The sequence below is a fragment of the Orbicella franksi genome, chromosome 10 (genome assembly GCF_964199315.1).
Source record: "Orbicella franksi chromosome 10, jaOrbFran1.1, whole genome shotgun sequence".
Taxonomy (NCBI): Eukaryota; Metazoa; Cnidaria; class Anthozoa; order Scleractinia; family Merulinidae; genus Orbicella; species Orbicella franksi.
Genome location: NC_138154.1, coordinates 9,958,468 through 9,974,107, shown reverse-complemented (window position 1 = coordinate 9,974,107; position 15,640 = coordinate 9,958,468). Strand labels below are relative to the sequence as shown.

The following is a 15,640-nucleotide window of genomic DNA, read 5'->3' as shown; positions in this document are numbered from 1 at the left end:
TATCGAGTTATAGAAACACGAGTGCAAGTTTGGAAGAGCGAGAAATGCTGTGGGAACACGAGCCGCACCACACCTTTTTCGAGTTTTCCCTAACGTTCACGAGTTTATAATTCGATGTTTTCTATTTCTTTTAGAAAAAACAACTTGTTAACTTTGATTATCAAAATGTAAATTATCTTTGCTCGCGCCATCATTACATCAACAGCTCGTGCTAGTTCTGTGTTTCTATCGAGTTTTACTAGAATTCTACTTGAACAGCAATGCAAATGCTGCAATCTGATTGGCTGAGCCATTGCACACTATCAGCCATTAGTGTTCAGTAGCTTGGTGTGGTCAATAAAATTTCAACGTTTTCTCGTTTCTCCGAAGTTTTGAAAGAACATTCAAAAACAAAAGGATAATTAAATTCCTGAGAAGACTGAAAAAGGACATTCACGGTTTCTGGAATTAAAAAAAAACTTGAATTTTTTGAGAGAAACTGATGAGCGCGCCCACACAACTGGAAATGTCAAATTGACAACTCAGTCCGGGCGAATTCTCTAAAGCTAGAAGTTTAATATTAAGACCAGAAGTATTTGGAATAGTTCAGTTTGAAAGAAATTTCAGTTAGAATTCTACTAAAACAATTAGATTATTCGCTCTCGATTTCTATGGTGTGATAGTTGATTCGGCCTTCGGACTCATCAACTATCACCTCATAGAAATCGAGAGCGAGTAATTTAATTGTTAAATAGAACACGATTTTTAACCAATCAGCGAGCGTATTTTCTCAGGACTGTTTGCTAATTTGAAAGATGCATGGATCGTGTTGCAATTTGAGGGTAATTCCGGTGAAAAACGGCTTAATGTTTTTTGGCTATTTAATACGGCATGAGTTTTAGGCTATTTAGCGCGTCATGAATGTATATTGGAATTTGCAGTAACGTAGCTGTCACTAGCAGGATTAAACTTAAAAATCTGAAGGGATACACTAGAGAACTGGCACTGGTGAATTTTTGAACTCAGTTGTCTTGTCATAGTTAATAGAGGGGACTGGTTATGAAGCCCGGCAAACATCAGAGGAACAAACAAAGATGCCAAGATTTATGTTGGAAGGTCCGCGACCGTGCACAACCTTTTTTTTTTTTTGCGCTCATACACTTTGCATGAGTTACGCAACCAAAACGTTTCTATTGGTTAGTTTTTCGGTCAGTGGTAAACAGCTATTGTGTTTTGTGCACGTTCAAGGCCAAAAAAGCGAACAAAAACATACAACACACGACCCAGGTCAAGATTCTCCCACACAGACCGACTAAGCTCGGTTAATACGATGTTTATTATATGATAAACAAGAAAAATTTAATTCGTTTAATGTAACTGTGGCTTATACTAGCTGACTGATTTTGCTTGCGAACGGCGATGAGCTGAACGTAAATCTGCCAAAGTTTACTTTTTTTCTCATCAGGCTTTTTGGCACCTCCACAAATATATTTAGAAGAAAATCGTCAATATTCTTGTATTTTAATTTGTAACTTTTTCACCGCAAAATGTAACCGGTCTAGATGGGAAAATCTGGACGCGGTCAAAATCGATTTCAGCCAATCAAATTCATGAATTCCGTAGTTCCTAGTCCTTATGAGACCAGCCGTATAATAAAAAGCCATACACCCCTGACCAGTTTTCGAGGACTAAAGTTTACTTGTCTGTGAGCTGTTTTTAGTGGTTTCGGAGCCAGACAATGCGACTCTGGCGGACAAGCGCAGCAAATCCTAACTACCAGGCCCCCGCATAATATTTAAGGCGCTTTGCATTCCGTAAAGTATCGGTTTACATTTCCCGAAATTTCCAGCGACGAATCAGGGAGCAGCTTTCCCCGGAATTTCTGGTAGAGAGGACAACCTGAAGAGTCACACCAAAATTTCAGAAAATTTCTGATTGTGAATTTCCGTTCCATCTGATTTTCTTCCCGCAATTTTCAGAAGTTTCGGTTGAATGGTTCGTAAAAGAAGATAAACAAAATAACAGTTTTCGGGTTTTCTGGAAACGTTCCCGAACGAAATTTCCGTATCCGATTTACCTCCGTCTAGAAAATTCAGGAATTTCTGCTGGAATTGCAAGCGTCCTCAGTGTTAGAAGATTGTCAAGAAACGTAGGGTGCTTACCATTTGTCAGAATGAACCGTTTGGAATGACCGTGGAATAATGGTAAGGGTTTTTCCAAATCAGCAAACCAACCGAACGTGAGGGCGCCTACCATTTCGCCTACCATTCCTCGTAATTGTTTTCATTCGACTGATGAGAGACTGGAAACTGAAAAATGTACCAAATGGTAGGGAAATTTCCGCCGTTCCGCTACGAAAGGAGAAAGAAGACTATGTAGTCCACACTTTCCGAACGGATTTTCAGGGAAATAACTGTTCCATTTGACTTTCAACCGAAATTTCCGAATTTTTTGCGAAATGGTAAGCACCCGCAGTCTACAAGTATGTCTTTGTGCTCGATAGAGCTTTTCCGCACACGGGACTGGCGACCGACAACTTGTTTGGGATAGACACGCCAACACTTTTAGTCAACTTTAAGGCCTCAGACAAATCGAATGTTTTATAAATTCACATGTTAATTCCACCAGAACTTTACAGTTGTCTTTCATCACGGGAATTCGACCAAGACTTCCCTAATTGATTTAGAGGTCTTCAAATCGGGTTTAAGCATGCACCTAGGCATACGCTTTATCTTTAGAAAAAAAAAATACATGCAATCCACACCCATTAGGATCAGACCTTTTTTAATTTTCTTAGACATTTTAGGTCGTCGCCTACGGGAGACCTCTACTGTATTTATTCATAATAATTTAATTTAATTTGAATTCCTGAGCCAGAGCTTGTGTCGCGTTTGAGGTCAGTTTTCACTGAAACAGTCTATGGATCTGACGTTACTGGTAAAAAGGCAATGAAACGTTTTCTTTGCCTCAGGTAAGGGCTCAAAAAAGGTACAAAATTCGCTTAAAATGTGGCCTCGTGTCCGAGCGAGCGACTTAGCTAACCTATATATAGCTAGGTCGGCATTGTTGTTCTTGTTCACATTGATCACTGCATTACCACATGCCATCACAACACACTATAAAAATTCTGTCCAGTGTTCAAAATATTTATTCTATAACCGTTTGTGTAGGTTCACCTATTTTGCAGGCTTTCAATGGCAGTAACAATATTTCCGTAAAAGTGGAAATTTCTTCGCAATGCAGTACGGTTGGTCTTTGTAAGCGTCAATACGACTAACATCGCCTGCAAGTGAAGGAACTCCTTTCTTGGTCCTGACGGAAGCTTCGTAAACTCCTTCATTTGGTGATGTTGTAAACTGCAGCTGATATAATGTGTCACCGAGAAGTGTATTAGTAGATTTCTCACCAAATAGTACTCCACACGAATCGCATTCCTCGTCACGTTTACTCTCTGAAAAGAACTGCATCTCTTGGCTTGGCATGTCACGAAATGCGCTATTGATTTCCTTTAAAACAAGTGTCTGACACAACTTCTTCAGCTGGGAGTTTTGGAACATCAAATTGTTTATGTACTTGACTGCAAATAGCGCCAGATCTTTGATTAAGGGTTCGTCTGTAGAAACTTCTTCAAGGTTCAGACAAGGACACCAGTGTTCCTCGACACCCGCGTTTTCGCAAGTGCGGTTGCCCCCGTCAATCTTGCCAAACAGGCTTTGACCGGTTGTAATTTCGCTGGCTGGGTAACTTGGGTAAGACAAGATGTGACGAAATGTGGCGTACACATCAAAGGGCGTAGTTAATACTTTGGAGTTATGGACGAGATTCCTGTAGAGATCTGGGTGCTTCTCTTTGAACCATTCAGGAAGTGTGATTGAAATAAATGGTAGACGTTCTTCTAATTTACCTTGGATTGTTTTTCTCAGACCAGAAAATCGGATTCCGTGGTCACCAAAGATAACTAACATCGTGTTTTTGAGAAAGTTCTCGTTTTTCATGGTTTGTAACACGCTTTTCAAATCATCGTCAACATAACCAATCGGGTTAAGATCTTGGTGTGAAATAACAGCATGCGTTATTAAAGAAAACTTTGGCTTGTCTTTGTAAGCGCGGAAGAAACTCAACAAATACTCCAGGGAGATGTTATGAGCAGCTCTGCCACCGATGCAGTACTTTTGGATAATATTCTCCGCTTCCAACCAAAATGGCCTGGCGAAGTGGTCTGTAGGCGGATCTCTGAAGCCGTGCAATCGGTAATTGAATGATGCATAAAGTGGCGAGTCTTCTGAGAATAAGGTAGCATATCCCTTCTGTTTAAAATCTCTGAAAATCCACCTCCATTTATCGACTGTGTCAGATGAATTCTCGCCCCGTCTGGCCTCAGGTTGTTTCTTTTCAGCTATTCCAGTAAGCATCGCACACAATTGAGCTGTGGTACCATCGCCGACAATTGTTTCGCCTAGGAATGGAATGGAGTCTTTATTTTAGGCGTTCACTTGAATTCCTAAAGCTCTATTTTAAACGGGTTAATGGCGAGTGGTTTCTCTGTAATCCTGTCATATTCTCTTTTCAGCAAGAATAATTAACAATCATTCCTTGCATACAGCGGCTGCGCCCGCAGTAGGAGCAACAGTCAAAACCGAGCCGTCCTGCCGAAACGATACAGTAACAACCTTTTTCTTCGCAGCTAACAAAAATAAAGACAATGCTAAAGTTGCTTTGGCCTTTTCTAATAGTTAACTTGAGAATTCCGGGTTTAATTTGACGAGGAAGAGCATATTTTGTTCCAGTTAAGACAACTATTATCCTACCTGGCGAAGACCCTGAACTACGAGCGAGTTGCCATACCGGACGCCGGCGACTCATTTTTGGCGCCAAATTAGAAGCTTGGAGACACAAAATCTTTCAGATTTTTCACCTATTACAATCTGATATGGTTTTGGGAATTGTAAATCCCTTTTTAATGCCATCTCCAGTGAGAAAAGTTGCTTGTTTTCAATGTCTTTCCTGCTATAGACTAACGTTGACGTCAGGACAGTAAAGTTTTTTCCGCCTACTGAATCCTGATTGGTCAATTCAAATTTCAGGCGCACCAGCCCTATGCAAGGTAGACGAGGTTGAACAAAATGTCGTGATTTGTCAGTGGGGAGCAGATAAATTATTTATTATTTACTGAATCTGTGACACACTGACAAATCACATTTTACGATAACCGAGTTCAATTCGGTCACCAAATTTGTTTCCATGTTTAATTCGTTCTCCGACGGTTCGGAAAGCCACCTGCCATTTTTCACACAAAAGCGTAGTTACAATTACGCATGAGCAGAATATAAGTTGCAGCAAAACACATTTAGAAGGTATTACGCATGAGCAGACCATTATTTGTAGGCAGTTATTTGCAGGTCACGTAGTGGGCTCTTGGCCAATGAAAAGGAAGGGGAAAATGCATCGAATGATATTTTGGTTATTGAACCTCAGTTAACTTATGATAAGGGTAGTTGTTTTTTCGATGCTATTCGACAACCGCTGTTCTCGTTTAGTGGAGCCTGGGCATGACACTTTTTCGAAAAACAGCCTGCGAGAAGGTTCACCTTCGACTCACACGAGCGAACAAGAGCGAATCAGTGAGCGAAATGATCCGGCAGGGAGGAGTCAGGCGCGGCAGCGCCAAGCGGCCTTGCCACTTGAGCGTGTGGTCTCCAAACGTGAGCCAGCGCGCAGGCTAGTGATTAAAGGGTTTTCTTTCATTCCATAATGTAACAAAAACGAAACAAGAGAGAAACAAAAACAAAACAAGCAAGAGGATGCAAACGAAAACACTAGAAAGCATCTAAATTATCGTATATAAAATACATTTGTATGGCCAAAGTTATGAAACCACGGCGAAGCTGCACCGAAAACGCACCGACGCTTATAACTATGATTTTTCACACTTCGCGATTTTAAAACGATACCTTCTAGCAAGATGGAGTTGAGGTTCCTGGTCAAATATTCCAAAGTGTTAGGCATCTTTCTTTTGAAATTAGCCGCCGAGGTGGAATCGTACATGATAAGAGCAATATCAAGTGGAATACCAACGGGCTCCACAGGCCTTGTGGCGACCTCCTCTTTTGGAAAAACTTGCATGTGTACGTCACTCCATCTCCTGCCTGTTGTGGTGACAACATCCACTCGAACGAAGTCCGCTTTCACTGTTGCCTTTCCCAAAAATGGAACTATAGGAACAGTCAGACAAAAACCAAACAAAGATTAAGTTTGTGTAGCATTCTGCGTTACAAATAGTCCCATGTTGATGTATATCAGAAAGGAGAAAAAAAAATCAAAATTTGATTCATGCTTAAGGTGCTTCTATCGAACACTAATGCAAATACTGCAGTCTGATTGGCTGAGTGATCGTACTCTATCCGCCATTAGTGTGCAGTGGCTACGGAATGGCGACGTTTTGTTTTGTTTTTCCAAAGTTTTGGAGGACCATCATGTTGCAAGTGGTAATTAAATTACTCAGAAGACTAAAAGATGGACATTTGAGGTTTCTTGACCTTAAAAGACTTAAAATTATCGAAAAAAAAAACCATGTGCGCGCGCACACAACTGCAATCTCAAATGGCAATTCAATCCGAGCGATCTTTCTAAGGCCCGAAGTTCAATAGTACGTCGATGAATAATTGAAAACCCTTATTTGAAGTAAATTTCAGTTAGGATTCTAGTAAAACAATTAGATTCGTCGCTCTCGATTTTTCTGTTGATAGTTGAGTCGACCTTCGGCCTCTGCAACTATCACCTCTTATAGTTCACCACTAAATTTTCTCCGAATCTTACTGGTTTATGTTGATCACGTGGTGCGATAGTGTTCTTCCGCGGCGAGACACTCTCAGATCATAGTGCCCGACCGAGGAAAATACCCGGATGGATAGTACTCGTCCGTGAAAAATTTTCTGTAAACAAGAAGGTTTGCAAAAAATAACTGAGCAATTGAAATTGTATTAAGTGGGTTTTCGTCTGTTTTCGTTGACAAATTTACATTTGGCTGTCACGGCTTTCATCTAAAAAAGTTGAAAATAATTTAATATGATTTTTGAACTGGCGCACGGAAGAAAATTTAGTGGTGAACAATAAAGGCAATAGAGTGTTCACGTCTCGGAACTATCGGTCTGATAGTTGCCCCTTGGAAATTTAATGTTCTTAAACCTAGCATATTTGTTATAAGAACATCAAATTTCCGCGGGGCAACTATCAGCCGATAATTCCTCGATCGACAGAAACACTCTATTGTTTAAATAGAAATCTCGAGCTCATAATCTAATTGTTAAACAGATGTGCGCGCGTGGGAGTTTTGACAACGAGAGCAGCACAAGATTTGCTCGAGGCGTAGAGACTGGGCACCTCTAGCGTTTAGAGTCTTCTCTGGACTTGTCGTGTGCTTCCATAACTCGATAGTCACAACGTTCAAGGCTTGAACCAATTCTTGAGTTATAACGAAACGAAAGCCAGACACAGCTTTTACTCGCGAATCAAGTTATGGATGACCGCTAAACACTATTGATTAAGGTAGGTAAAAGGTAAAGTCTGCGTACGAGCCAAGTGGCCCATAAGGCCGGAGCTTATCCCGGTTTCTGTAGCATGAACCGACTAGGAGTATTTCTACTCCCCCCTGGATGGGATGCTAGTCCATCGCAGGGTTACCCCCAGCATTAAGTTCGCCGGTACCCATTTATACACCTGCGGGGAGAGAGGCACTGTGAGAGTAAAGTGTCTTGCCCAAGAACACAACACAATGTCCCTGGCCAGGGCTCGAACCCGGACCGCTCGATCCGGAGACGAGCGCACTAACCATGAGGCCACCGCGCCTCCCCAGCGGTAGCGGGAATTTACTGATCATGTTGTAAAATATAGCTTTTTTTCTGTATCAGAGTTATCTTTTCGTAAAGTTGGTCAACTATATATACAGAGTGGTCACCTTGTTAAACAAAAAAGTAATCCTATAAGCAGCTATTGGTGCGGATAATTTGGTATAATAACAACTTGGAAACTCATAAAGTTTCAATAAAAAAAATAAGTAAAAATATATATGAAAGGTCATTAAGTTGATATACAAATAAACGGGCGCACAGTCTACTTAGTTAGAGGGAATAAAGATCTATCCTATTGAAAATCTGGAGACACTATTTTATTCCCTCAGAATTTCATTCAGCACAAGATCGACTGGAGTTCTAAACGGCCAAAAAAAATTGACAAAAACACTGAAACAAAAACAAAACGAAGGTAAAAATAGGGAGATAGAGAAACAGGGAAAAAGGGAAATAGGGAAAACTACATAAAAACGATCAATTAACATTACATTTCCTTGTTCTTGTAATCCAGTTCCAGAATCTTCTAAAGAGACCTAAAAGAAAAAAAAAACAAAAAAAAGAATGACGCATCAATTATGTTATTAATATGTTATTTCTCTCTTACTTATTATCATTTGCGTTCTACTTTGCAAGGACACAAATGTGTGTTGGGTGTCTGTGCACTGAGGCAAAATGAATCAAGATTTATTTCTCTGTTTTGTACGAACATTCGCCTCGCTTTCAATACTGGTCTCGGTTTATGACAGACGCCCTTGTTCGCGTCCTTGCTTTAGTCCCCCACCGGGGCAGTCCTACCCGAACTATTCCATGTACGGCCTACAAAGGTTGGGGGGGGGGGGGGAGGAGGAGGGGGAGGGGGAAAAGCACTACCAGCTTGTCCCGCAAAGTAAGTAACATACAGATCTCTGAGATCATCAGTGTGACTGGAAAAGCCACTCAACGACACATCCTCCAACAGACACACGCATACACTGAAACAAGTGTTCAATGCGCCAACAAACATGTCGAACACACTCTGTAATATCGGATAACTCTTAGTCATACACGTATTTATAAAGGAAGGTATTCTTGACGCACTGCGAACTGTTTGGAAATTTGGTGAAACAATGTCCGTCGTTAATTCTTGACAGAATTATAAATACTCTCAATTGTAACAGATGTTTTGATGCTTTTCTTTGGGATGACTCGGTCAGGATCAAGGATCCAAGATCACACGGATCATGACGCATCAAAGAAAATGATAAATGATGGACCAGAATGAGTTCATCAGTTCCTTTGCTGATCCGAGTGATCTTAGATCACTGATCCTGACCAAGATCATCCCAGAGGATGGCACCCTTTAAAAACTAAAGAGAAATCTGGGAAATAAAACCATAATATTCTAAGAAAGCTTGAGTTAAATTCTCTCCGTTTCCATCAGGCCACTGTACAGACGGCAGAATAAGTAAATTTCTTGAAATGCCAGTGAACCGCGGTTACTGAACATGTACCACTGAGCACTTACATGCCGCCAACTGTACGTGAACTGGAATATTGAAGTTCAAACTGGTTAGAGGCTGCGTAGACAAGTAACAGATGTTTTCTAATTTTCTCTAAAGTAAAGCCAAGGCATACATTTAACAATTATTTCCCTTAGTGTCGGTGGCAAGTGGTGGATATTTATCGAGCCGCGAAACCAGATGGATAAAATACCCGCCAAAATTGGCTAAGACTGGGAAGTCTTTCGTAAGTATTTTCGCGCGCAAAATGTGCAGCCGTGTAAGAAAAAAACACACGATTCGTCACGTGATCAACAAATGAAATCAAAACGTTGCTGGCCCGAAGACTCACACTGGAGGTATTGCCGAGTTGCGGTAAGCAACTTTTTGTTGCAGAAAACTGTCTTCGCGTTTTCTAAAACTTTTGAAAGCATTGGTTAAGTTGCTTCAGTGACAGTTCTTTTAAAGGAATTGTAGATCTTCTTATTGGAACCATGCTCTAAGACATTTTATAAAATACCTTTCATCGTTTTAATCTCGCTAGCCTCTAAACTATAACCGACTTGAGTTGCTTTGTTGAAGTTGCCGTAAATTCAGTTGGAAATTGTAAGGAAATCGTTTTGTGTTTCCCCGATATATTAACACCACGGCTAAAAAATCCTTACTTGTAATTACTTCAAAGCTGAATTTTAGTTGTCTTCAAGGTAGCAGAGACAGCTGCCTCGTAGATTGCTAAAATTTACTCAGTTTTGAAGGAAGACAGGTAATTATTTTGTCGACCTACGACTCTCACGAGCTGGGCCAAGGAATGCTGGGAGGTAGATTACACACACTACCAAAACTCGAATAACAATCTGCATATTGTGACATTCGCTTCTGACCCCCTGGTATAATGGCACTGACACTTAACTAAGACCAAATGCAGGAAGGTACCAATTGTAATAAGCTGACCAGAGAATTCTGGATCTACAAGGAGTGACAGTTTAAACTTCAAAGGAAAATTCAGGAAACCTTCACTTTTTTGATGGGAGGTGGAAGGTGGGATTTAGATAGGGGCCAGGAGAGGTCATGCCAAAACATATTGCTTTAACAGGGGGTGAGGGTGGGAGGGGGTGATGGCCAAAAACATGTAAAACATAGTGTGTGTTTAAGGAGGAGTCACACAAGATATTGATGGTATCTGTTAAAGTGCAAAAATTTCAACCAGAATGCCTAATATAGCATTTCTGAGGTTCTGAAAATTTAAAATCTTCTGAGAAAGGCTTCCTCAAGATCCCACTGTTTTGTTATGCAATGATGAGATTACAAGGGGAGGGGGACGGGAGTAACAATTTGTAAATATAGAGAAGGGGGAGACTCTTTATCAAATCCTACCAGCCCCCTACTCCATAAGATTGAGTGGCTCCACAGAAAAGCAAGCCAAACAAACAGACATAAAAAAGAAACAAATAAACAGAGAAAGCCAACTGGCACATACATGGTTTTAGTGCAATTATAATTCTACTTATGCTTATTATTTTAGCATTCTTTAGCACTTTTTGCCAGACAATCAAAGTTTTCAACAGGTTTGTTTTGCGGCTGGTTATGTTTAAAGAGGAGTGATACAAATTGACCAAAACTTAGCCGACTATTGGCAATAATGTATATTAACCTAGAGCACTGCACAGCTCCCCAATTTTAAAAGGGCAATTTGTTAACCAGTTGGAGGTGCAAGGGGGCCCGGGATTCCTTTGGCAGTGGATATGCTTGTAGTATAGTAAATAAAGGTACAGCAGAAATTTAAAATGAAACACCTTACATGTAAGTGGTGCCAAAATAGAATTGTAACCCCTTTATAGTGGCTGCGATAGCCATGGTTGTCACAGCTAAAGATGTCAGAGTTGACCACCCTAAACCTGCATTATTTTTGTTATCATGCAAAACTTCATAGGTAATAAGGATCTGAATACAGCCCCCTGTTAGATAACTTGTGCTGTATTTGCTGGCATCTCCTTCCCCATTTCAGAAAAAAAACTGAGAGAAATAACTACTTCTTTTTTCAAATTTTATTATGAAAGTTTTACTAGGGACCTTTTTAAGATGATATTCGCAACCTTACAATTTTTACCCTCCACCCGTGACAGTTGGCAGGGAGATTAGGTTGCCTGAGTCATGGTTAGCTGCTGCATAATCTCAGGTTTGAGCAGTCAGGGTTTGGGCCTTGGTGATGCCATTGCATTACACCCTCTTGGGAAAAAACAGCTCACTCTCACAATGTTTGACGTGCCACACAAGTGTGTAAATGTGTTACTTTGTACTGGCAAATTTAATGCTGGTGGTTTTATAACCCCACAATTAAGATTGATTTCAATCATTCTCCCGAGTCCAGTCTATGTTCCTCCCTGAAAGTGGGCTTCTTCCTCGAACAGTGGCTGGTAATTGAGCCTACCCCTTGATGGACTAGCATCCCTCCAGGGGGAGTAGAGTTACTCATAATCACTATTTGGCCTATAATCGGGTTTAATGGAACAAGGGAACATGGTCATTTAAAACCTCTTTGGGGTCATTTTGAGTTATCAAGGGATATGTCCACTAACAACAGAACCTCTGATGCAAAATGTTAAGGAACAAATGAATTCATTCATATAAGGAATAAGGGAGGGCAATTCTTGTAAGGGATTAGGGTAACATAAACTCCCCTCCTCTGGGAGGCCATTATTTTCCTCGACAATTTCCTACACTCCTGGAAGTATACTTGTCATAACAGTACTGTGATTACATAGCCTAATAGAAAACAGCTACCATTAGCCAATCAAAATTTTATGACCACTGAGGTGCCCCAACAAAAGATAACTTTCTCTGGGTTGAGAAGGGATTGAACATATATGAATTCATATGGTTGAATGGGGGATAGAATTTAAATTCATTAACTCTGTTGTTTGCAATTCTTTTGAAAAAGAATGCAACTAAAGAAACCTGGAATATCACCATTCTTCACCATCCTTTCAGGTAAATATCGCTAAATCACCATTCTGTTTCTTTAAAAGGATCATAAATCATCACTCATCAACGTTCTTTTTCTTATGATAGGTGAGTCAAAGGCTGCACCAGTGGCCCATTCAGCCAGAGCTTATCCAAGTTTCAGTGTAGCATGAAGTAACTTGAAGTACATGTATTTCTACCACCCACCTTGATGGGATGCAAGTCTACTGCAGGATTAACCCCCCAGCATTCAATTTGCTGTCACCTTAATTGTCCCAAAGAACACAACACAACACAATGACCCAAGCCAGGGCTCAAACCCAGACCACTCAATCTGATTAGAAAAAAAAATGGCACACTATTTGACTTTTCTCCAGATTTTAGCTCTACTCAAAATTAAACCTGGCTTCTAAAGATAGGTAGAACACACTTCTACCAACATGGAGCCAAAATCTGAACCAGTATGCAACCTCTAACCATTCAGAGGCCTGGGAATTCAGTTTTAATAGAACACAATGTCACAGAACCTAAATGGTGTGAATGACGGTCTGACAAACATAGGCTAAATAAATGTTACACCTACGCTCATTCCTCAGGTGTGAGTCTTGCACCTGCTGGTTAAAAAAATTTGATCTCGTGCCTGACCTCATGTATGTATGTATCTCTCATCCCTAACTAGAATATTTGACCTAGAAAAGCCTAATAACTGCAACAATTTCAAAATATATATGAACTTGAACTCATTAAAAAAAGGTTTAATTAAGAGATGGAACTGTTTCTCCTAATTAACTGATTTTCAAGGGGCAAGTACTGGCAATGGTGTTATTTTAGGGAAAATGCACCGAAAAGATTGGTTTAATTTGTCTTCAGAAGTGTTTAGATCAAACTAAGAAGCCTTCAGACATTTTAGCAGAAATACTGAGTTCATCTTCAAGAACCTTGGCAATCCCAGGACAAAATCTCACTGTCATGACGCTTGAAATGAAATACTCAGTTCATCTTTGGGAACTACTCAGTTAATCTTCAGAAAGATGCGGAAATACAGGAACATCTTTGTGTCACGCGTCAATCCAGTGAACAGCCAAAATGAGGTGTGTAACGCCACAAATTATGCCGCATTGAACAAAGCTTGCTGATTTATTCCGCTTGATTTCATCTGCAGAAATACTCAGTTCATCTTCGAGAACCTTGGCAATCCCAGGATAAAATCTCACTGTCATGTCGCTTGTGATTTGGAAAAAGTCAGCAGTAATACAACAACACAAACTGCTACTGACAACTGCCTCAAATTGCAATTGATAAGTAGTTACAAACAACAGGGTGAGGATCATAGCTTCACTTGAAATGACTTCAAAACTGGGTTCAGTATCTTCGTGTCACGCAACATGCTAGTGAACAGCCGAAATGGTGTGTAACGCAACAATGGCGCATTGAACATAACTTGCTACGTTATTCCGCTTGAGCCACAAATTTACTCCTTCTGTTTCTTAGCTGGTCTATACGTCAATGTTTTCGCGCTTTGCGATGTGACGGTCGTTTCGAGGAATAAAATTTCGCGAGTAAAGCACGTGTATCTTGGTTTGTTACAGTTAAAACACAAGTGATTTACGAAATCGCACAATCCGCGCGCGTGATTGATATCGCGTTTGTTATTATGGGAACTCAGGAGTACGAAAACACAATTCCCTACAATCGATTTACGTAATCACGCAACGTGTATAGTAGTTTGTTGAAACTATGGAGCAAAATAAAACCCATGCGCTGGTTTGACAGAATTATAATTGCAAATTAAAAGCTATATATACGTTCATTTCTATATATTGACCTGTTCCTCGTGTCAAAAGGGTGTGAACGTTAATGTCGAAAGTCTGGTATATCACTAATAACCTATTGTGATAAAAATCAACTGCTTGCATAGTTTTCAGTTTTCATTCTGAGCACTTGTTGGTGATTTAACAGTAGCCAACGCTTCGTTTGTGTACAGTTGTTCTCTGTCGTTCATTCTCATTGTCGAAACAAATATCTTGCCAGCCACAACGACACAACCTTCGCGACAAATACTCGAGATTTACCGGCTAAAGATGATGAATGCAAAAGTTTATATTTACACACTCATTGATATGACTATTTTCGGTTTGAAAGCAGTTCGAATTTCCGCATTTTAGACGTTTCAATATCCTCGCGTTAATTCGTTCTTTGTCGTTTTGCACGCGTGCAACTCAAACTACATCTAAAGTAATTAAGTTGATTTTGAAACAGCTAGGTTGAAACTACCCTTTCGCGGCTTAAACGTTAAGAAGAAAACTGAGTTGGTACTACAACAGAGCAAAGTATATGAAATACGAATTCCTCACCTTCATCAGCAGGGTTTTCCGTCGTCTTTTCCGCTATGTTAAGCAACCTCTTAGGAGCCGACAAGGTAACGTTGAAATCATCTCCGTCAGGTCTTTCAATCGTTCTGTATTGTACAGCAGCAAATCCATCTCCTTTCACTTCAAGCACATTGTTTACAAAAGTCGAATATCTCTCCCCTTGACACTGTAACTTGCCGAGATCTTTCACAAATTCTAGTATGCTTGGATGAAACGGATCCAGATTAGGCAGTCGACAGGCCGAGCTGTAGTTTCCAACTCGCTTGACGTATTTTACCCGAAGAGTCTTTTTAAATTCGGTATTTAACTGAGGGCTCGATCCAACAATGCCGTTTGCCGAAAAATACAAAACAACACCGATACCACAACATGCAATAAACAAGATAAAGGCGATGTTGATTCGACGAAATTGTACTCTGTAAGGAAGCGAGAAACAGCCGAAGATTCTCATCATCTTGAAACTACGACAACTAAGTAGACACGCGTTGCCAAGTACTGCTAAGTATTGATTTCTACGGTGAACACTTTACATGTAAAGAACGAACTGAAAAATTCGCATCTGTACAACACTAAACGAGAGACGATTGCCCAACAAGCGACGCCGGTGTTGTTATCGATCACCGTCAGGCCCAAAGGGAAAATTCTCACCCACTCTACCTAGGCGAGAAAATAGTCTGTGTACGTGAGCACACTAGGGGACGGGGCGAGAAATTGCGTGACTCTCTTACGTCATGTGATCCTGAGCGCCTCAGGACAATCAACACCTGTACCTACAGGTGCTGTCACAAACTTCAACACTTTCACACAGGGGACCCGAACACTATATCAGCAGTAAAAATAAATGTGCTGTTATTTATCTGTGTTCCTGTGTCTTTTTTGAGTCGTTTAGAAGGGATTTGAATGAAGCGAAGGCGGTTTATATTTCCGAATATTATCTCGCCTGCCGTTTTGTAATTACGACGCTCTGATTACGTCTCAAGTTTACAGAAACTTGAGACGTAAT

The 15,640-nt window shown here is 40.5% G+C and overlaps 2 protein-coding genes across 2 annotated transcripts in view; both read right to left on the bottom strand.

Moving 5' to 3' along the window:
• Positions 1-15,640, bottom strand: part of LOC145500975 (uncharacterized) — a 72,214-nt gene that overhangs the window by 52,527 nt on the left and 4,047 nt on the right. The window lies entirely within an intron of this gene.
• LOC145500980 (uncharacterized) lies at positions 132-15,091 on the bottom strand. The gene is made up of 4 exons (XM_081480552.1): positions 14,620-15,091; positions 8,315-8,359; positions 5,931-6,191; positions 132-4,435 (listed from the first exon to the last, which is right to left on the bottom strand). The coding sequence occupies exons 1-4, from the start codon at positions 15,089-15,091 to the stop codon at positions 3,171-3,173; spliced, it is 2,043 nt and encodes a 680-aa protein (XP_081336678.1). The 3' UTR covers positions 132-3,170.